This window comes from Trachemys scripta, chromosome 7 (assembly GCF_013100865.1).
Source record: "Trachemys scripta elegans isolate TJP31775 chromosome 7, CAS_Tse_1.0, whole genome shotgun sequence".
Lineage (NCBI taxonomy): Eukaryota > Metazoa > Chordata > Testudines > Emydidae > Trachemys > Trachemys scripta.
In genome coordinates, this window is record NC_048304.1 from 30,923,121 (window position 1) to 30,945,353 (window position 22,233).

Here is a 22,233-nt window from a genome sequence, read left to right on the forward strand (position 1 = left end):
GAGGGGGATGCTGTCATGGAAGGGGAGGCAGCATTATCATGGGTAGGGTGCTGTGGGTGAGGGGGCAGTTGTGCCATGGGGGAGGCAGTGCTGTGATGGGGGGAGGCAGCGCTGTCACATGGGGAGGGGGACAATGCTCATGCTCTCAGCCTAGCGCAGGGGACAGTATCGATTTTTCTGCTGGGCCTGTTCTGGCTGCAAGGAGATCTGTGGCGTCAGAGATCGACCGGGTAGCGCGTGGGTGGGGCAAGTTGCTTGTCTCAGCAATCTCCCTCCATGTTTGGGGCAAGATGGGGGGAGGGGGGGAATCCAACAGATACCTGCAGGACTGACCCGTCCCCCTATCCTCCTCCCCAGGATTCCCTAAAATAGCACAACCCCTGCAGCATCCCAGTAGGCGCCCCCGCAGGGGCTCCCAGAAGATGCTGCCCCACCACCCCTGTCCGTCTAAGCTGATCCCCTGTATCACATTCCCTGCCCCCTAAGCCACCCAATTCCCTCATCCTTTGGCTGGATCAGAGCCAGCACCCCCTAGAAGGAAAAGACCCCGGATCCCAACTCCCACCCCCAAGTCACTGGTAACACAAGCTGTTCATAGTGTGAGTTAAATAACTGTTGGGTCGTTAAAAATAAGCTTTTACAGCCACTGTTGTCCCCAGTAACAAAGAAGAGCTTACAAGCAAGTTACACAGTGCACGTGAGAAAATAAGTGGGGAGACAAGGGGGCTGAGAGTCAGGACTCCTGGGTTCTGTTTTCAGCTCTGGGAGGGAATTGGAGTCTCACGGTTAGGAGAGGGGGGACTGTGTCTGCACGTTACTCTGCTCCAGCCTCGGAACCCAGGAGTCTTGACTCTAAACCCTTTCTCCCTCGCCCCGCCTTAACCCACTTAGACCCTACTCTGCTGGGAATAGAAATCCCGGAGTGCTGACTCCCATCCCCCCACTCTAACCCACTAGACCCCACTCTCCTCCCAGAGCTGGAGATAGAACCCAGGAGTCCCGACTCCCCAATGGCAGGAGAGACAATCTGATAGAAAGAGAGATAGAGACCCCAGACGTGTTATAATGGTTAGTTCCATTCTCCCCCCGCCCTTCCTGTTTAGCTGTGACAATGGAACAGTCCCAAGAGAATCCCCCTTCCCCCAGCCCACTGCAAAATTATGAAAGAGATTTACAACTCAGCACGGAGCAACCCATTCTGATTGGCTGATGATGACATCATTCCTGGGACCCCAGGAGTGGGATCTCTGTGGATGAGCCCAGCTGGGTAGTGCACAGTGGGTCTGGCCCTGCATCTCTAGGGAGCACCCCTACCACACACACACACACACACACACACACACACACTGCTGGGGCAGCCCAGACACTCAACCACACAGACCCAGCACAGGGCTATAGGGTTGGGGGATCAGCCTGGCCCAGGGTGAGGCTGCGTGTTTGATTGTACATGATACACGCTCACGTTTACATGCACACCCACCCAGCACACATGCACACAACTCATGCCCACACACCCACGTGCTTAAATGCACACACACCCTATACAAATATACACACATATTAGGGAAATCATTCTAACGCTAGGGCTAGGTCTGGAATAGGCTTCCAGGGGGTAAGATAGGTGGCAGGGATTCCACCCCTTTCCCCTCCCCATCCAAGCAATAGGCCTCATTCTGCTCTCCCTCCACCCAGGGACATGATTCTGGAGTCCTTGCAGCACTTCTAGATTTGCGCCTAACCACGGGATCTGGTCCTGGCTCTTTGAACCCAGCAAGGCATCCCAGCGGGCATATATAGTGCCTGGTTCGATGCTTTCCTCCTTGAAATCCCCGAGGAGCCAGAGCTAGGAAAGCCCATTTAGCTCATGGGCATGACAGGACTGTGCTCAACCCTGGTGACTCATAACTTTGGAAAGGCCCCATGGGAGGGTGCACTGGCTCCCACGCCAGCGCCAGCAGCAGGGGGAACGAGGATGCAAGGCAAGCAGTCCTGCAGCGTGACTGCTTCTGAATGAGGGATTCAAAGAGACAGAGCCCCCCCAATGCTGCTGCATGTCAGCTCTAGCAACGGGGCTAGTCTGGGTGGTCTAGGCTGTTGGATTCAGTATGGGAGCAGTTCTGGCTCCATGCTGGGTGCTGCCCCAGACAGATCGGAGCGGCAGGCAGGAGGTCCACCCTAGGGATTTGTGGGATGGGTCCAGAATAGTCTACCACACACACACACACGTGTGTACGTACGTATGTAAGTATAAATCAGTAGGCAATAAAGGAACACTACCTCGGGCTCTAGTTCCCATTGACTCCAGTGGAGCTGTTTACACCAGCTGGAGATCTGGCCTCTGATGTTGTGGTGCCTGAGTCACCCCCACCCCATGACCTCACCAACGAATGGGCAGGCTCCAGCTCAAGACGTTTCTCGTTGAGCCAGTTCCAGGCTGGGCATGTCCCTGCTCAGCTGTGTGTGTCACCCAGTGAGTAACATTCTATGCGGTCACCAGCCACACCTGTGTCAAAGTCCCCTCCCGAGATGCCAGTGGGAGGGAACCCACAGCATTCAAAACAAAGGCACTGAGATGCAAAGACAAAGCTGCCTGTACCAACCCTCCGGAGCATGCTCGGGGGCGGGGGAGCGTGGTATGGTGTTGGTGTGAGAGGCAGCGTGGACTGCAGGGCTTGGGATCGGTTGGTCGTGTACAGTGGGTGTGGCTTGCATGGATTTGGGATTCAGTGGAGGTAGAAAATTAGCATGATGTATTATCATGTGTTAATTCATTAACACATCTGTCACACATCTGCACTCTTACATGCTTAACACATACAGACAAATATGCACATATACATATCCTGTGCATGCATGCATGACCCCATGCTTGCCCCATGCACACGTGTGTATGCATGCAGACATGTGAATTCCTAGGCATATACATGTCTGTTGACACATGACACCACATGCACACACACCCGCTTGACATTTCTCCTTACTTCTCACCACATGTTCATTAAATACCTCCACTTGTCCAACACACAGATTCCCCCCATTCCTCTGCCTAGATTCACCTCCCCCCACATCTCTGCCTGTCCACACACAGAAACATGCTCTCACACACCAGGTTCAGAGCACAGAGAGCTCTTCTGGCAGAAGGCACCAGATGTGTGAGCACTGGAGACACGTCGGGGCTCACACACTAGGCCCACTGCACTCCACACTCCCGCTCAGCACGGCGGGGGTGGTGAGGGAGATTTGTTTTGAACCAATGGCTGTGAAGGGTTCAATACAAGAGCCAGGTCCAAAGCTGGGCTGGGTTTGGGGGGATATGACTCTGTTCTGTTTAATTTCTTGCTCACTTGATTCCTACCGTTCTTGGGAACCCCAGATATAAACAGCTCCTCCTGCTGCACTAATGCGTAGAGGGGATGGACAGACAGAGGGTTCCTAGCAGTGGAAGGACAGAGACACAAACAGACATTATGCTAATTTAGTGATTCCCTCCCAGGATCTCAAAGCACTTTGCAAAATTCATGTAAGCCACCCCGCCCCCACACACTTTGTAATGCAGCCTTTAGAGCACAGAACTCCTGAGTTCTCCTCCCAGCCCTGCTGCAGACACCCAGCATAACATTGAGCACAAGGCCCTTCCCTCTCACATTGCCTCAGTTTCCCCAGCTGTAAATCAGAGTGAGGGAAGGAGAGTGATAGTTATAAGATTGAAATAAAATGTGTTGCAATGGGAAGCGCTGCACTAAGGAAAAAGGTGGTGGTGAGAGGGGTGGACAGATAGATACCTGGATAGATGTGTATGGGATGGATGGCTAGCTGGATGTATATGGGGTGGATGGGTAGCTGGATAATAGGATGTGTATGGGCATTGATAGGTAGATAAATAGATGTGTGGGGGATGGATGGATGGAGATCTGGTTAGATGGATGTGCATGGGGATGAATGGATAAATAGATCGTCTTGGATGGATGGATGGATCTAGGGGATCTATGGGGTTAGGTAGATCGGTTGCTGTCTATGGGAGTGGACGGATGGATCTAGGTCTCTACGGGGTTAGGTAGATCGGTCGCTCTCTGTGAGAGTGGATGGATCTGGGTCTCTACAGGATTTGGTAAATCAGTTGCTCTCTGTGGGATGGATGGATCTGGGTCTCTATGGGTTAGGTAGATCAGTCGCTCTCTATGGGGGTGGATGGATCTGGGTCTCTATGGGGTTAGGTAGATCGGTCCGTGTGTTTCTCCAGCGCCCTCCCCCGTGGACAGACAAACACACAGACAGGGCCAAGGGGGTCTCCTTCCTTCCTTTCACAATGAAGCCAGCTTGGGTCACGTGCCCCTGTGCTTCACCATCCCGGAGATCCGGGCTCGCTCTCATTGGCTACAGATGATGTCACCCCCCCATAGCCCCTCCTCCTCCTCCTCTTCCTGCTCCCCCCCCATCAAAGCAAGGCTTCAACACCAGATAGTGGTGAGGGTGGGGGGAGTAAATAGACAACCCGGGGGGTGGAACCTGCCTGGGCATTGGGGGGACGCAGGGGCTGGCTTCCAAGGACCCCCCTAACCCTCTACTCACATGGGCATGAGCCACAGCGTAGGGATCTGATGCAGGTAAGAGGGTGGCTGGGTATCTTGTACCCCCTCACCCCTGGGGACATGGGGGGCTCTGATTGGCACTCAGTGGTGCTAGGGGGTTGGCACGGAGGCTGCCTCTCCCCGGGGGATTTGTTTTGGGAAGGGGAACGTTCTGGGCAAAGGGGGGGGGCAAACATCTGGCTGGCTCAAGGGGGCCGGGGTGCGAACATGCGGGGGAAGGGCGCAGCGCTTTGTGGGCAAGGGTGCAAAGATTTGGAGGTGGGGTAGAAGCGTGTGTGTGTGGAGAGAGAGAGGAGACCTCCCCGAAAGTGGTGACCCCCCAGCGTAGGGGTTCCTAGCATGGTAGCAGCTTGGGGGTGTATTGTAAAACAGCTGGTGGGGGGGCGCCCATCTGGAGCGGGGGCGCCGGGCGCTAATGAAGGAAGCTGGGGCAAGGGACCGGTTGGAGCCAGGGAAGGGTTAAGCTGTCAAAGGTGGTGACTGGCAGACAGAATGGCGTGGGGTGGGGGTGGGGGGATCCTGCTGTCTAAACGCGGGGGACACGGGGAGGAGGGGTGCGGGAGCGGGGACACCCAGCAGAGCGTGTGGTGGCTGGCAGCACGGCTTGTTACGGCAGAGCTTTGGGGCGCGTGGGAGGGGAAGGTTGGAGCCGCGATCATGGGTGACAGACGGGCTCCCACTCCGGGCAGGGAATGCCAGGCGGGGGCAGGATAGAGAATCGTGATGCCAGGACAGGTGATGCCAGGCTGGAGGGATGATGCCATGCTGGGGAGACGGGGGGGCAATTCCAGGCTGGAAGGGGTGATGCCATGTTGGAGACATGTGGGGGCAATGCCAGGCTGGAGGGGGTGATGCCATGTTGGAGAGACGGGGGGGCAATTCCAGGCTGGAAGGAGTGATGCCATATTGGAGAAATGGGGGCGCAATTCCAGGCTGGAAGGGATGATGCTATGTTGGAGAGACAGGGGGCAATGCCAGGCTGGAGGGATGATGCCATGTTGGAGAGACAGGGCAATGCCAGGCTGGAGGGAGTGATGCCATGTTGGAGAGACGGGGGCAATGCCAGGCTGGAGGGGACCAGAGGCAAAGCAAGATTGCAGGAGTGGGTGGCTGCAATGTCAGACTACGGGGGGGAGGATGGATGTGGGGTGATGGCAGGCTGGGGGGGACCATGGCAGACTGGGGAGATGGGGAGCAATGCCAGGCTGGGGGGATGGGTGGCAACGCCAGACTGGGGGTGCAGGACAAGTGTGATGTCAGGCCTTGGAGGGGTCTGAGTGGGATCCTGCAGCTGCAGGTGGTAACTGGGTTCATGGCTCAGCGCCATGGTGGGAGTGGGGGTATTGTCAGTCTGGCCGGCTGTGACCTTACCTTACAGGGAGCTGGGAGGCCCGTGGGACCTTGTGCCCACTCTGTGCTCAGAGCTGCAGTGACACAAGGGGTTATTTTTGGGTTGTGATACCATATTCAGGGGCTCAGGAGGGAAGTTACTGGTGGCACTCCTGGGGATGGCCAATGAGCTCCTGGTCTTTACACCCCCACCCCCACATGAGCCGTGTACATGAGCATGAAAATGACTGCTAGAGGAACATGCATGATTGCACTCACCTATGCTGTGACACACACACACACACACACACACACACACGCCCATGCTCAGGTATACAAAAATAGACACCCACCATAACCTGCAAAGCTTGCACAAACACACACAAAACACGCAAAGTGTGCACACACACCCTCACCAACCACAACACATGCTTACCACAACACACCCTCCACAACAAGCCAAAGCTTGCAAAGTGCACACACCCACCAGAATACACATTCACCACATCATGCACAAGTGCACAAACACAGACTTGCACAACTCAGCATGCCAAAGCTTGCACACAGATGCATCCTAGCATTGGTGCATGCTCACACCACAGCACGCAAAAAAAGTGCACATGCAACATACAAAAGCTTGCATAGGTACATATCCCACAGTGTACACTCCCTCCCCCGCATGATGTGCCCATGCAGCCCGCTCAGCATGCGTATACTCACACATGCCTGTCCTGACACACACAGACACCCAACCACCTCATGCTCCTGTTAATTACCCCCAATCTCTCCATCAGAGGCAGGCAGCTGCCCACTAAAGAGCCACATGCTCCCAGCACTGGGATTATTTCTCAGCTTGGAATGGGGCAAAATGTGGGAGAGGGTACACCCACCCTATGTGGGATGGGGGCTGTAGCTCTACTATGGGTGTGTGTGCAGGGAGATGGGAGGGGAGGGCTGGGGGTAAGCGAGTAGGAGTAGTGGCATGGGGACAGGAGCTGGAGGGGGGTCTAGGGACAGGAGGAGACTGTAGCAGGAAGGTGGGGTGGGGGGCAGAGGGGCAGGAGGAGCTGCGCAGCATTGCCCCTGTCCCTTCCACTACCCCCAGCTAGAAAAGCAGTCTGGTCCCTAGCCAATCAGAATTTCTGCAGGTGGAAGAACAGCCCTCTCCCCAACCAGTCAGAATCCACGGGGAATCTTTACGGCTGATTGGCTGGCAATGAGTATCACATACTGGGAGATGGGGTGGCCAAGGATACAGCCCCTTGTCCCCAAGAGCTGGGGGTGCTTTGGTTCATGGGATTAGGGCTGCCCCCTGCTGACAGAGATGGGGACAGCTGTCTGAACAGTCCCCTGCCCTCCCACCTCACTCTGCCCAGCACAGCACTTCTGGGGCCAACTGGTGAGCTCACCCCCGGGTGGTAACCTGAGGAAGCACGAGCCCCTGTCGGGCGCTGCCAGCCCCTGAGCTCAGCTGGGTATTTTTAGAAGTGCCGTGATTTTGCTTTTCAGGGAGGGACTAAACATGTTGCCCCAGGGACCTGGACTCGCCAGCTAAAGAGCAGAGCATGTGGGCATGCATTGGGGTGAGCGTGCACCAGTATGAGTGTGCACTGGTGTGTGCATGGGCGTGCACTGGGATGAATGTGCACCAGTTTGTGTGCTCTGATGTAAGTGTGCCTATGCATGCACTGAGGTGGGTGTGCACCAGTATGAGTATGTGCCCTGATGAAGTGTGCCCTGGTGAGAGCAGGCACTGACGTGAGCACACATGTCCATGAGTACAAATGGGAGTGTGCATGGGGGTGAGTGCTGGGGGTGTATGTGAGTTTGACTTCACATAGGCGTGTGCGTGCATGGAGGTGAGTGTGGATACAAATGTGCATCTGTGCGCGTGTGTGTGTCTGAGTGCGTGTGCTGGAGAGCGTGTGTGAGCGTGCATCTGTGTATGCGTGGGGCTGAGTGTGCAGGAGTGTGTGAGCCATAGGCCTATGTATAGCTGCGACTGTGCATGGCTTTCCTCTTACGTGGATGCACGTGGGTGTCCTTAAGAGTAGCTCAGCCCGGGCTCTGCAGCCCTCGATAGCCCCTGGTCTGTTGGGGAAGGATCCCAGGCTAGAAGGGCACAGACACTCCTCTCTAGTGAGGGGGAACCCCCACCCCCAGTTCTGTCCCTCACGTTCCCCCCGCTGCCAGAGGCGCTGATGGGAGTAGCCGGCCCTGTCACCCCGCTTTAGAGCAGAGCTGCTGGCCTGGGGGAGCATGGGGAGCGAGTGCTCTGGGGCTGGCCAGATGGGGGACAGAGTTACGGGGGAATGCTGACACAAGGCAGGTGGTTGTGGGGAAAGCAGAGACCATTACAGGTGTGGGGGGGATGGAGAGGGAGTCAGAATGGAATGGGGGATGGGGCATGGACCCTCACTGGGAGACGAAGAGAGGAGTGGGGGGAGGTCAGAGTCACTCTGGGGGCAGGGGCTGTGTGAAGATGGGGGGGATGGAGTGCTGGTGTGGAGATAGGCTGGGTTGGGGGACACAGAGTGTAATTTCCCACATGATTCCTTCATGGCCCCAGTGGGATACGCTTTCCCCCAGGAGCCCTGCACCCTGGCCACGTGGGTGATGTGGGGCTGCTGGTAGCCCGAGCCCCCCAAGGCATAGGGGAGGGGGGGTTTAAATCTCTGTTGGCGCAGAGAAGGGAGACAAATTGGACTCTTTGAAGCTTACTCAGCCTCAGGGGAGCATGGGGTGCTTGGAACTGATAAGGGACCAAAATGTGTGTGGGGGGGAATCTGCAACCAGGAGCTTGGATCAGGAGGGCCTGCCCAGAGCACCCCCCAACCCATCTACTCTCCCCGCCCCCCAATTGCTATGGTTTATATAGGGACCTCCTTCCCAGCACTGGGATGCAGGCACCTGAGGGGGAGGGAAGGGGACTATTTAACTGCAAAGCCAATAGGGAGCCAGGACTCTAGTGCTCCACCCCCTGACCCTGGCTGCAGTGACTGGACCTCATCTGAAATATCAGAGCCAGAGTGTGAAGGGTTAAAAAACTTTTGGAAGGGTGTGAAATGAGTTTACAGGGTCTCAGCCCTGGTGCCCATAGCATGGGGGGCAGGGGGTTGCACAGGGAGGCACAGCTTGTTTGGGATGTGGGGAGGATCGCTGGTGTGGGGACCACCCCTCTGTGCCCCTTTAGTATCCCACACATCCCTGACCCTCTCTCCCCCCTCTCTGCAGGTCACCCTTCCCAATGCCTCCCTCACCCCTGGAAGACCGCCTCTCCGTCCTCCAGCGCCCCAAGACCTTGGCTTTGCGCCTCAATCACAGCTTCCCTGCCGACAAGCAGCTTCTGTCGCCCCGGGTGCGGAGACCCCCGAGCCACCCACCCCCTAAGGACCGAACCGGGGCTACCCCACCCTATCAGGAGTCCCAGGCCTGCCTCCCACCCCCCCACTCCCACACCATCGACATCAAGCTGACGGTGGGGGCTGGGCAGAGCCGGGCGCGCGATCGCAACCTCTCCCTGCAGCTCGACCTCCAGCAGGGCAGCAGCAGGTCCTGCGGGGGGCCGGAGCTCAAGGTGCTGCTGCCTCAAGCCAAGCTCAAGAAGCGCTGCTTTAAGGAAAACTCACGGCCGGCTGGGGGGGACACCCCGTCACCTGCTTCCTCCTGCCTCTCCAGCCCCAGAGCGGGCACCATGCACCCCTTGAAAGGCGGCTGCCGGGGCTGCTGGCGCTTGATGCGCTGTGACGACACCAGCCCCAAGCCGGGGCTGCGCTCCCTGGGGTGCCTGTCATGCCGCTCCAGTCTGGCCTCCCTCAGCTGCTCCCCGCCCTCGGTCAAGAAGCTGGGGTGCTTGCCCTGTACCCCATCAGCCCTCAAGTCCCTGGCCTGCCTGGCATGCAACCCCTCAGTCAAGTCGGTCAGCTCCTCCTGCAGCTTCTGCAGCAGCGACCCCATTGTGGCCTACGACCCCCCAGCCAGGGGCTCGTCCCCCTCCAGCTACGACGAGGATGACTACAGCGTGCGCACCATCTGGCCCGAGGAGCTGGCCAAGAAGATGAGCCGTTCCCGCACCCAGCAGCAGGGGGCACCACTGATCCTGGATTGCCGCAACCTGATGCAGTACACCAAGAGCCAGCTGCAGGGCGCCATGCACTTCAGCGTTTCGGATGCGGCCGGCAGGCGGCGCCTCCAGCAGGGCAAACTGGCCGTGCTGGACTTCATGGCCTCCAAGGACCCCCACGACTCCCTGCAGCGCCTCTGGCCCAAGGAGCAGCAGAACGGCTGCTGTGCCGCAGTGGGGGAGACCCCTGCCCCTCCGGCCCCTCCCGAGCCCCCCAAAACCCTGCCCGCCCAGAACCTCCACCTGGTGCTGGACTCGCTCAATAAGGAGGTGCAGGGCAGGAGAGGTAGGTGGGCATGTGGTGACAGTGGTGCCAAGGGGGCGGGAGGTGGCAGGCTGTGGTGGGCATGGTGCCCCACCCTCTGGCAGGCTGCAGGGGGTTGGATGGGGGGAATGCACAGAGGGGAGAAGAGAGAATCTGTCTTCTCAAGCATGCCTGTCCTGGCTGAGACCTGACAGGGCTTCTCACAGAGATTCCTAGGGCTGGGGAGAGATTTCCCCCCCCAGCCAAGACCCCTCCCAGTGCACCCTCCCCTCTCCCAGGCTTGACCCCCAGGCCCCTTGCAGTCCCAGACCCTCCAGCTCCTGCACAGTGCGCCCTGCCTTCCCTTCCTGCCCCCCAGCCTTGTACTGCCCCTCCCATGGCCTCCCCTCATCCCCTAGCGCAGGACCCTCTGACCTCATCCCAGCAGGATCCATAGGGAACAGATGGTGGAGTTAAGGGGGGGGGGGGGTTAGTGCAGCTGTCCCAGGCTCCCCCCCTCCCCCACCTGCTCTGAGCCTGTTGAGCGGGATTGATCTCAGCCCAGCTGGTGACATGACATCACTCCCCTCACTGCCCCTCCCCCATTCCCTGCTGGGGCACTGACAGCCATTGGACAAAACTGTGACCCCCGTTTGTGATGGGAGCCAGGCACTGGGCTACTACCATCCCCCAGCTCCCCTAGTTCCATTGGCCCATCCCCCCAGATCCCCCCAGCTCCCCTAGTTCCATTGGCCCTTCCCCCCCAGCATTTCCCTTCCCTGTCCTTTCCCTCCAAATCTCCCCCCTCCCTCCACCCCAGCTTGGGCCCACAGAGAGACTCCTGCACATTTTATCCAGCTGGCCTTAGGGCGCTGACTGCACCCCCAGCCCAGCCCAACAGTGCTTGCAGGCTGCAGAGTCAGGGTGGGTGTGGGGGGGTGCCATTTTCTATATCCCCTTGTGCAGCTCAGAATTTGGAGTGAAGGGTTGGAGGGAGAAGATCAGAGATTGGGGGTTAGTCTGGGTGGGGGTAGTTCAGGGCTTGAAGGTCAGTGTTCGGGGTCTTTGGGGTCAAAGGTCAGGGACTGGGGTGCATGGTGTGCTTGGGGTGAGGGTTCAGGGCTGGGGGGACTGAGGCGATGAAGGTCAAGGTGGAGGAGGTTTGCAATCCGGCTGGGTTGAAGGTTCCAGGGCTGTAATTTGAGCTGAGTTATGAGGCAGGGCTGGTGTTTGGAGGCTCAGGCCAAGTTTGGGGGATTCATAAAAGCTGTCGGGCTGGGAGGGTCTGGGGTGAGTTTCTAGTCTGGAGTTCAGGGCAGAGTAGGAGGGGCTGAGTTTCAGGAGTTCTCAAGGGATGGTTTCAGCTGGGGAAGGCTGAGTGTGGGTGGTCAGAGTGTGGAGTCAGGCAGAGAGAATCTGGATTTGGGGCCTCAGGCCAGAGGGGTTCTGAGTTTGGTGATTCACAGGCTGGGGGGCTCTGAATTTGGGCCAGTCTGAATTTGGGGCATCAGTTGGGAGGCTTCTGAGATTGGGGGTTCACAGGCTGAGGGTGTAAGTTCAGGGGATTCAGGCCAGGGGCAGCTGAGTGTGGGGGTTCAGAGGCCAGAGGTCTGAGTTTAGGGTATTCACAGTCCGGGGTCTGAGTTTAGGGGGTTCACAGGTCAGGGGTCTGAGTTTAGGGGATTCAGGACAGGCACAGTACTGAGTGTGGGTCCATGTGCCCCCTGTGATGTTGAGCCGTTGCCTGCAGGGAGTGTGGCGGTGCCGCCATCAGAGCCGCTGGAGGAAGCTGGGGGGGTCCTGGAGGGGGTGGACGGGGACCCTGAGGGGCCACCCCTCACCCCCGACCTGGAGAGCGCCGAGCTGAGCCCCATCCTGCCCTTCTTGTTCCTGGGCAACGAGCGCGACGCACAGGACCTGGAGCGGATGCTGAGCCTCAACGTGGGCCATGTGCTGAACGTCACCACCCACCTGCCCCTCTACCACGCCCAGAGTGGGCACCTGCGCTACAAGCGCCTGCCCGCTACCGACAACAGCCGCCAGGACCTGCGCCAGTACTTTGAGGAGGCCTTCGAGTTCATCGGTATGGGGGGCAGCTCGGGAGCGGGGCTGGGGTGGTGTCCCCAGGAGTAGAGGGGGTTGGGGACAGGAGCTGTACCCACCCTGAACACTGCACCCCTCCAACCTGAGGAGATGGGCCAGCATGGCAGGGGGGATAGCTCAGTGGTTTGAGCATTGGCCTACTAAACCCAGGGTTGTGAGTTCAATCCTTGAGGGGACCACTTAGGGCTCTGGGGCAAAATCAGTACTTGGTCCTGCTAGAGAAGGCAGGGGCTGGACTTGATGACCTTTCAGGGTCTCTTCCAGCTCTATGAGATAGGTATATTTCCATATATTTTATATTTATTTATATTTAATGCAGGGGATTGGATTGAGGGTATGCAGGGGGTTAGGGGTGCTGGGCATAGTGGGGGTGCAGGGGATTGGGGGTGCTGGGCATAGTGGGGGTGCAGGGGATTGGGAGTGCTGGGCAGTGGGGGGTTCAGGGGATTGGGTAGCAGGGTTGGGGTATGCAGGTGTTGGGGCAGGGGGTGCTGGGCATAGTGGGGGGTGCAGGGGATTGGGTAGCAGGGTTGGGGTATGCAGGGCATAGTGGGGGGTTCAGAGGATTGGGCAGCATGTTGGGGGTGCTGGGCACAGTGGGGGGTTCAGGGGATTGGGTAGCAGGGTTGGGGATGCAGGGCAGAGTCAGGGGTTCAGGGGATTGGGTAGAAGGTTGGGGGTATGCAGGGGGTTGGTGTGCTGGGCATAGTGGGGGTGCAGGGGATTGGGTAGAGGGTTGGGGTATGCAGGGGGTTGAGGGTGCAGAGGATAGGGTAGCTGGGCTGGTGGTGCTGGGGATAATGGGGGCTGGAGGGGGTTTGGTGCAGGGCTGGACCAGTAAGAGGTGCTGACCCCCCATCTCTCCCCTTCCCCCAGAGGAGGCACACCAGCGGGGGAAGGGTGTGCTGATCCACTGCCAGGCGGGTGTCTCACGCTCAGCCACCATCGTCATCGCCTACCTGATGAAGCACACACTGATGACCATGAGTGACGCCTACAAGTACGTCAAAGGCAAACGCCCCATCATCTCGCCCAACCTCAACTTCATGGGGCAGCTGCTGGAGTTCGAGACAGATCTCAACGCAGGGGTCACCCCCCGCATCCTCACCCCCAAGCTCAAGCTCACTGGGGTGGAGACCGAGGTGTGAGCGGGGCCTGGGCTGGACCAGGCCACCCATCTCAGGGCGGGGAGGGGAGGGAAGGGGAGTGTGTGCAATAACTGGACGGACAGGCTTCCAACAGGCCAGGTCTGGGGGCCAGATACCAGGGCACCAATGCCCATCCTGCCCACTTGTGCCCCATGTGCCGCCAGGTGCCCGTTGATAGAGGGCTGAGGAGAGGGGCCAGTTTTTACCCCAGTTTTTAATCCCTGCGTGTGCGTGCGGTGGCGAGGGCTGTTGCCTGCTATTTATTGGGATGTGTGTGTATATTTTGGGGGTCCCCATGGCCTGTTGCTCCTTTGGCCTCTCCGCTCTGGGTGCTGCTTTGCTGAAGTCCACTGCGGAGAAGGGGGGCCCTACAGGGATTTGGGAGGAACACAGGCCAACCCCCCCCCGCCCAAAAAACAAACAAACAAAAAACTAGCAGATTTTTTTGAAAACTCAGGACGATCACAGACTTTCTTCCAGACTGATTCACAGCGCCAACATGGATGGAGTTTGGGGGCCCCCATAGCCTCCCCACCCTATATTCTTTGGATTCTGCTGCTCCATACCTGACCGTCAACCTGTTATACTGACTGATGTCTTAAAATGACAGTAGCACCTTTCCTGTGTACATGGAGGGGGAGGGGATTACATTGGACGGGGAGGTCTCCTCCCCCAGTGCCCAGTGTAGGAGAGAGACCCCCCCACACACTCCCTCCAGGGCAATACAATTTAGTAAATCAGAATAGTCTTCCATTAGGGGATATTTATTTTTAAAGACTTGGGGAGGGGCTCCAAAGTGGGGGGTGCCTCCTTTGCTTTTGTACCATGCTGGTCCATTTCATGAGGCTGCTGGTTACTGTCTCTTTAAGATGCCCTCCTCTGGGGGGAGGGTGAGATTTGGGGGGTCTGGGGAGAATTATGGGGAGGGGAGTTTCTTATTTATCTGAGATGTAATAGGAGTTTTTGGCTTTTAACCCTTTCTTCTCCCTCCTCCCCCAAATGGGGGGGCCTCTACAGTTAATGGTCACACAAAATCCAGGGGAGGGGGAATTTCTCTTCCCCCCATTTTAATGTCTTCCAGTCCCTCCCCCTTCTTTCCAGTGCTAAGTTTGGCTCCCCCCCACCATGGAGGGTACAGATATGAGGGGTGGGTGGGAGTGTGGAGGAGCCAAAAATGAAGGGATGGGGACAGTTTATGTTGGGGAGTGACAGCAAAGAGGGACCCCTCCCCCTGCACAGAAAGAGGCACTTCCCACATTCCCCCCCGCCCCACCATATGCACACTCATCCACACCCCCTCTCAGGCAGCCCTGCACACATACTGCCCACAGCCCCTGTGACCCGGGCACACCCCACAGGAGCCCCCATACATGTCCCCCCCCCCCCGAGCCATGGACATGTGCCCCCTTGTGCCCTCATGAGTTCCCAGGTGCCCCAACACCCCAGCTGGAGCTTCAACCACAGGGAGGGACCCGTTCTGCTGGCTGAGCTGTAAGGCCCAGCTGTTAGCTAAGGCTGCAGCGGGGGCTAGTCAGGGCCCAGCCCCCACTGGAGGAAGGCAGAGCCCCACCCAGGGCAAGAGTGGGTCAGACATGTAGGGGCAGCCATGCAAGTGCATGAACCAAAGCCCCCCACGCACTCACCTGCCCCACCCCCATTACACACACATTCACAAACCCCCCTCTTCTCCCCGCAGACACCGCTCTCCCCATTCACGCAATCCCATCCTGACACAATCACACCCCTGTCTACCCCAGAGCCAGTCATTCAACCCCCCCCCCTGCCCTGCCCTGGCAGCTGGCTAGGGGGCACTGCACAGCCAGGGGCTAGCGAGCGTGCAGCAATCCCTGCCCCCTCATCCCCCAGGGTGGAGGCTCGTATCGGGCTCCCCCCTTTTCCCCACGGATCTCAGAGCTTTGTATTTAAAGAGGCTCTCCCACCCCCAGGCGTAGGAGCTTGGAGTGGCGGGGAGACTCTGCTGTTTCTCTTTGGAATTTGTCTTCATTATTTATTGAGGCCAGGAATAATTTATTAAATGTGGATTCATTTTTGTAACAAGGCTGCCATGTGCTCCATTGGGGGGTGGGAGGGACTTGGGAGGGGACAGGGAGATCTGCGATATGGGGGGGCCTGGAATGGAGGCACCCCCTGGTCACCCCCGTCCTGCAGCACAACCTCACCTAGAGGGATGGGAGCCCCCCCCCGACACTTCTGCACACCAGGGTTGAAGGGGCCAGCCCCCACGAGTGCAGGGCATGCTCTGTGTGGGGCTGCGCTAAAGCTCAGCCAGGGGGCGGGCAATTCGGCTGCTAAATGGCTGTTGGTGAGATAGACCCCCCTCCTTTGGCCATGGGAGCCCCCAGCTGGGCTCCAGCCTGGAGGAGAGGTGGCACAGGACAAGCGGCCTCCAAACAAGGAGAGCGCCAAGCCTGCCTAACACCCACTGACCCCAGCCTAGTGCCCCTCACCTCACCATTCCCCCCCCCCCTGAGTCCTGCCCCCCCCCCCCCCCCCCCCCCCCCCAAGACAGCCTCTGCCCACCCCCATCCAAGCCCCAAGCCTTCCCAGTGATGACCCGGCTGGAATGAAGGGGCTTGCAGCCACCGGGATGGTGCATGAGCCGGGCCGGAATCCAGCTCCCCCAGGGGGCAGCAAACAACCCGCAGCACCCGGGACGGTGAGGGCTCCTCCCTGGAGACAAGCGCAGCATGCAGGGTCAGGGCACTCCAAGGATTAAATGCCACTCGACTTCATCAAAAATAATTTATTGCTCCTGGCTCTATTTACATTCTGTGGGGGTGCCCTCATGTGGCTGCTCTGGGTAATTGCAGGGGGCATTCATCCCACCCCTGCCTAGGCAAGGGTGGAGTGGGAGAGATGGGAGCTTGCTGCCCCCTGCAGTTGGGGCTATAATGCAGCTTAGGGAGGGCCAGTTGGCACTGTGCCCCAGCACTCCCTGCCCCCACTGGCAGGGGGCACAAGGACAGGTATTTTGAGGGGAACAGTGCCAGGGGGCAAGGAGGCGCTGGATCCCCCCAGGCATGGAGGGAGAATGCTGGACAAAGGAGGCAGAGATCAAAGGCCAATTCCATAGGGTAGGGGACACCTATAGTGGGGAGGGTTGGGGGTGTGTCTCAGTATCCCTGTATGGCTGGGTCGATCGGGAGCGTCCTACCTCACCCCCCCAAGATGCTCCTGCCCCCCCGCAGGTCACCCCCGGCAGTATGTGGGCAGCCTCCCCTGTGGCGCCCTGTGCTGGGGTGGAGCAGGGACAGGTCCCCAGGTCCCCGTTCCCCCTTCAGCCTCACTCCTTTCCCTGCAGCGCCCCGTGCTGGGGTGGAGCGGGGGCAGATCCCTGGGTCGCTATTCCCTCTTCAGCGCCCCATGCTGGGGTGGAGTGGGGACAGGTCCCTATGCCCCCCTCAGCCTCACTCCTTCCCCTGCAGCGCCCAGTGCTAGGGTGGAGCAGGGGCAGGTCCCTGGGTCGCTATTCCCCCTTCAGTGCCCCATGCTGGGGTGGAGCGGGGACGGGTCCCCGGGTCTCCCACACCTCACGAATGGCCCGGCGCACCCCCCGAGGCAGGTGCAGGGTCTCGGCATGGCACTGGCGGATGTGGCGCATGACAGTGCCTAATCGAATAGGCAGCAGTGAGTACTCGCAGACCATGCACACCATGGTGCCAGCACCGGCATCGTAGTCCATCAGGAAGTCGGCACGCCATGCTGGGTCAAAGGGCTTGGCCTGGGGTGGGGAGGGTGCTGCTGGGGCCTTGCCCCGCGCCTGCCAGCTCTGCAGGGTGCAGCGGACAGTGCTGGGGCTCAGGCGGAGGCGCCGGGTGATGCCATGGTGAGAATAGCCCTTGCGGCGGAGGCGGGGGACACCTGGGTCCAGATCCTGGCTGGGCAGCGCAGAGACGGGGCAGTTGCCAACTGCAGAGAGGGCAAAGGGTTAATGCTGAGAACCAGCAGCCAGCACTGAAAAGCAGCTAACTCTGGGGTGGGGGCTGTTTATACAGGCACCCGTCACCAGGCACTGAGATGCAGCTGCCTCTGGGATGGGGCGTATAGGGGCTGTTAATATAGGGATCCCATGTCCAGCAGTAAGATGCAGCTGCCTCTGGGCTGGACTCTAGTGGGCCACTAGGGACCCTCCCCACTAACCCACCTTGCCACACTCACCTGGGTTCCCTGCGCCCCGTCTCACGGTCCCTGCTTTGCCCAGCTGCTTCTGTCTCTTCCCCAGTGCCTGGGTTTTGCCCCTGTCCCCTGGGCTTTTCCGTTCCTGGATGCTTGGATTCTTCCTTATTTCTCTCCCTCCAGAAGCTGCAGGCAGAGAGGGGTCAGCGAGGGGGGGGGGATCGCTGTGCCTCCTCTCCCTTCACCACCCACCCATGGGTGTCCTCCCCAGCTCTCCCAAGGCATGTAGGTTGGGAAGGGAGTGCCTGCCCCTTGTCTCCACCCGGGTCAGGATGGAGTCACCAGTGGGTGGGAACTCAGCTGGCCCCCAGCCAAGGGGAACCAGCATCTGGGGCTGGGAGCTAGCTGAGATCCTGGAGGCTGATCTGTGGGGGCTGGGATGCAGCTGGGACCCTGGAGGGATAGGACAATGGGGGCGGAGGGAGGGGGGGGAAGAGGTGTGCCTTCAGCTCTGCTCTGGGGGAAATGGGGGTGGCTGCAGGGGACGCCCTCTTTCCTACAGCGCCCTCACCTGACTGGGGTCTGCAGTACAGCCTGAGCGTGAATCCGGCTGGGAAAGAACCGTCAGTGAAGAGGCGGATTTCGGGGGGCGCTGAGCTGGGGGCAGCCTCCTCTGAGGGGGACGTTGTCCCTGTGGGGAGAGACACAGCAGTAAGGGTAGGGTAGGGACTGAGAAAGAACCAAGATCCTGGCTCCCAGCTCCCCTGCTCTAACCCACAGACCCCACTCCCCTCCCCGGGAATTGAACCCAGGAATCCTGCTCCCTCTCCCCTCCACCCCTACCACTCACCTGGACTCACGGTGCCCCTGTCCCGTCCCTCACTCAGCTGCTTGCTCCTCCGCTCCCTGGCTGGTAGCGCCATGCCCTCCACAGGCCCCACGCTCTGTCGTCTCCTCTGGCCCCGCGGGCGCTGCCCAGGCTCCGGGGCCCTAGCATCTGCGATGAGACACCTGGTGTCACAAGAGGAAGCCCCGAAACAAAGGGGATGGGCACCCACATGGCTGAGCATGGTCCCTGACCCCCAGCACCCGCCCAGGCCTGGCACTCACCTGGGCGGGGGGCAGGGCGCCCTCTGGGCTGCCCACGTTTCCGGGTCACCGTCTGCTCCTCTGGGTCAATTAGAACCTCGATCTCGGCCGGTTCCCTGGCCCCATGGTACTGACCTAGAGGGGGAGTGAAATTCTGGGATGGCTGCATCACTCCCCGCCCTGCTGGTGCCCTTCAATCCCAACCCATAGCCCTGCTCCCTCCCCTGCCACAGCTCTCCTGGTGCCTCTTGCTCCTGGTCTGCAGCTGCCTGCTACCCCAGCCCTGTGCTCCTCCCCACCCCCACTCTGCTGATGCCCCTCAGTGCTGACCCACAGCTCACCTGCTACCCCAGCCCTGGGCCCCCCTGATGCAAGAGGGGCTGGGGAACATACCTGGGGTGCAGGGTGGGGGTGCCCCCTCGGGCAGGTTGCCCCCCTGGCTCCACGCCTCCAGAATGTTGCGCTTCTCCTCCGGGCTGAGGCTCAGCGAGTGGGCGTGGTGCTGCAGAACATGCTCCCGGGCAGCACTCGGCCCACAGGTACCCAGGAAGGTGCCACAGACCATGCACACGGCCCCGCCGCGCCCCGGGCAGTCTCCCACTAAGTACTCCTGCTGCCAGGCCCTACCGGGCCCTGCCTCTGCTGGTGCTCCCCCTAGCCAGAAAGACAAAATGTGCTCAGGGGAGCGAGAACCCAGGAGTCCTCGGCACCCAGCCCCCTTAGCTCTCACCACTAGACCCCGCTCCCCTCCCAGAGCAGGGGCTAGAACCCAGAATCCTGACTGGAAAGTCCATACCTCTGTCTAGAGGCTCCTTGTCAGCCTCCTCCAGCTTGACCCCGGGGGCGAGGCCACCCACGGGGGCACAGAGCTGGGCACAGGCTGCAATTGGCACTGGTTCCTCTGCCTCGCACTTCAGCGAGACGGCGATGTACTCCAGCCGGGGCACCTCTGCCTTCACCTCCATGGCTGGGCCTGGGCAGAGCTAGGAACAATGGGGGGAGGGGGTTAGTCAAGGCACTCAGGAGACCCCGCCCCACTCTAACCACTAGACCCCACTTCCCTCCCAGACCTAGGGAGAGAATCCAGGAGCTCTGAGCCCCTCCCTCCCTAGGCGCTGGCTGACCTTGGGCAGAGCTCCCCCACCTTGCCTTCTCTTTCACTGCCCCCAACTTCAAGGCCGCCCCCGCCCCCACCCCCTTCTTATCTCCAGCCACTCAGGCCTAGCAACAGCCCCTTTGTGCTCTTCTGTGGGAGGCAGAGTCCCAGCTATGGGACAACCCCATCCCCAGTCAGGCCACTGTGGCAGGGAACCCCCAAAAGGACACAGTGTCTTGCCCCTCTCAGGCCAGGGGCCTGGATCCTCTCCCTTTCTACCCTGGGAAATACATCCCTCTCCCCCCGCAATCCCTGTGAGCCTCCTCCCAGTCCCCCCACATCTGCTCACTGACCCCTGAACTAGGGATGCTGGAACAATTTGTATAGTAGGGGTGCTGAGAGACATTGAACCAAATTGTAAACCCTATGGAAATTTCTTCAAGCACTCCCCACTCCAGCACCTAAGTCCTCAACACTTCATTCCCAACCCTCTTTCCCCACTGACCCTGGAAACCTCCCCTTCTTCCCAGACCCCCATAACCCTGGGCATCCCCTCCGAAGCCCCCGCCTTTTCAATTCCCCTGCTCTTGGGAGTGCCCCCCACCCCCAGGAACTGTTGGCCCCAATGACAGTTGGAGCCTTCCCTTCCCAAGTGTCCACCCCCACCCTCTTGACCCTGGGATCACCTCCAGATTCCCTCCTTCCCAGCCTCTCCAGTGACCCTGGGAGCCCAGCTGCTCAGTTGTCCCTTCATCCCCGTCTGCTGGCTGCCCCACACGGGATGGTTGCAGGGCCATCCGGCAGCAGGAAAAAGGAAGGGGGAGGGTCACTCCCACTGGAGCCTGCGTGGGGCCTTTAAGGCACCAGCTACAGGGGGGTTGAAGAGCCAGGGATCCTCTCCCAGAGCCAGGGAGGGAACCCGGGAGTCCTGACTCACTGGCTGAAAGATTCCAAGATGGACACGCCAGATTGCAAAAGATCCCAAAGTGGTTTATAACCAATGCACCAGGTACCAAGATGCAGCCACCTCAGGGGCGGGGGGCAGGGCACAGGGGCTGATTAATAACCAGACATCCTTTGCTATGGAAGAGGGGCCCTCAGAACAACAGACCAAGCTGCACCCCACCCTGCAGGAATAGAGAACCCATCGATCCTTCTATGGGTCTGGCCTCCTGCCCCCAATCCATGCACAATGACACCCCCTACTGCATCCCAGCCCTCTTCAATAATCCACTCTCTCCTCCAGCATAACCTAGTCCCCACCTGGAACCCATTCTTCCCATGAGAGTCTGCTCAGTCCCCTAATTCTCCTTCCATAGGGCCACCCCACTGGATCCCAATGACCCCATGCTAAACCTGTGCAACTCTTCCCATATTGGATCCCACCCCCCGAGTGACCCGCACCATCCACTGGATCCTGATGTCAGCATCTTCTTCCTCCCCAGTGGGACCCACACCCCCACTCGATCCCAGCCCCTCTTTCCTCCCCAGTGTGACCTGTGCCTTCCACTGGATCCCATCCCCTCCCCATGTGACCCATTCATTCCACTGGATCCCAGACCCTACTTCTTCCCCAGTGTGACGCACACACCCACTGGATCCTAGCTATAGGTGCTGGAACTAGGGGTGCTGGGTAGCATCCCATGGCTTGAAGTGGTTTCCACCATATATGGGGTTTATAGTTTGATTCAATGGCTCTCAGCACCCCCACTATAAAATTATTCCAGCACCTCTGATCCCAGCCCCTCCTTCCTCCCCAGTGTGACCCACACCCCCGCTTGATCCCAGCCCTACAGCACCCCCATTAGATCCCAGCCTCCAGCGCCACCCGCACCCCCACTAGATCCCAGCCCCTCCCCCAGCCTCCCCGCTGGATCCCAGTCCCCTCCCCCAGGCTCCCCGCTGGATCCCAGCCCCCTCCCACCACCGGATCCCAGCCCCTCCCCCCGCTGCCGGATCCATCCTGGCGACCCCTCCCCATTCACCGGCTCGCGCTGCTGCTCCCGGGCCCGGCACCATAGAGTTTCGCGGAGGGAGCGGCACCACCCACCTCCCATCCAGCCCCCACAACCTCCCTCTCTATGGTCTCATTGTCCCGGCTCTCTTAGCTTGGGGCTCCCTCCATTGCGCACAGCCAATCGTGAGAAGCCCGCCGTCCTAAGCTCCGCCTCCTTCAGCGCCGGCCAATCAGTGCGTGGATACGGGAAGGAGTAGGAGGAGCCTGGGGGCGGGGCTGGGCCATGCGCCACCTACCGACCGAGAGGGGGATTGCAGGATGTGGGAGGGGAGGGGCGGGGATTGTAGGGGTGAGCCCCGCTCTGTGGGGACAGGGATGGGGACTGGTCTATATGGGGGCATTCTACAGGGGCAGGCAG

At 59.6% G+C, this 22,233-nt stretch overlaps 2 protein-coding genes across 6 annotated transcripts; one reads left to right on the forward strand and one right to left on the reverse strand.

Annotated features, from left to right (window-relative positions):
• The first annotated feature begins 4,433 nt into the window (after positions 1-4,433).
• Positions 4,434-15,004, forward strand: LOC117880856 (dual specificity protein phosphatase 10-like). 3 transcript variants are annotated; one of them, XM_034777422.1, is made up of 4 exons: positions 4,434-4,604; positions 9,153-10,327; positions 12,036-12,368; positions 13,265-15,004. In XM_034777422.1, the coding sequence occupies exons 2-4, from the start codon at positions 9,166-9,168 to the stop codon at positions 13,534-13,536; spliced, it is 1,767 nt and encodes a 588-aa protein (XP_034633313.1). In that variant the 5' UTR covers positions 4,434-4,604; positions 9,153-9,165; the 3' UTR covers positions 13,537-15,004. The 3 variants fall into 3 exon arrangements, with proteins under 3 accessions (XP_034633313.1, XP_034633314.1, XP_034633315.1); XM_034777423.1 differs by lacking the exon at positions 4,434-4,604 and adding an exon at positions 5,199-5,324; XM_034777424.1 differs by lacking the exon at positions 4,434-4,604 and adding an exon at positions 7,006-7,501.
• A 1,276-nt stretch (positions 15,005-16,280) lies between these two features.
• SPINDOC (spindlin interactor and repressor of chromatin binding) lies at positions 16,281-21,926 on the reverse strand. Of its 3 annotated transcripts, none has more exons than XM_034777552.1 (8): positions 21,844-21,926; positions 19,559-19,745; positions 19,156-19,416; positions 18,784-18,897; positions 18,524-18,670; positions 18,245-18,364; positions 17,716-17,859; positions 16,281-17,466 (listed from the first exon to the last, which is right to left on the reverse strand). In XM_034777552.1, exons 1-8 carry the CDS (start codon positions 21,913-21,915, stop codon positions 17,024-17,026), a joined length of 1,488 nt encoding a protein of 495 aa, XP_034633443.1. In that variant the 5' UTR covers positions 21,916-21,926; the 3' UTR covers positions 16,281-17,023. The 3 variants fall into 3 exon arrangements, with proteins under 3 accessions (XP_034633443.1, XP_034633442.1, XP_034633444.1); XM_034777551.1 differs by lacking the exon at positions 21,844-21,926 and adding an exon at positions 20,545-21,539; XM_034777553.1 differs by lacking the exons at positions 19,156-19,416; positions 21,844-21,926 and adding an exon at positions 20,545-21,539.
• Between the last annotated feature and the right edge of the window lie 307 nt (positions 21,927-22,233).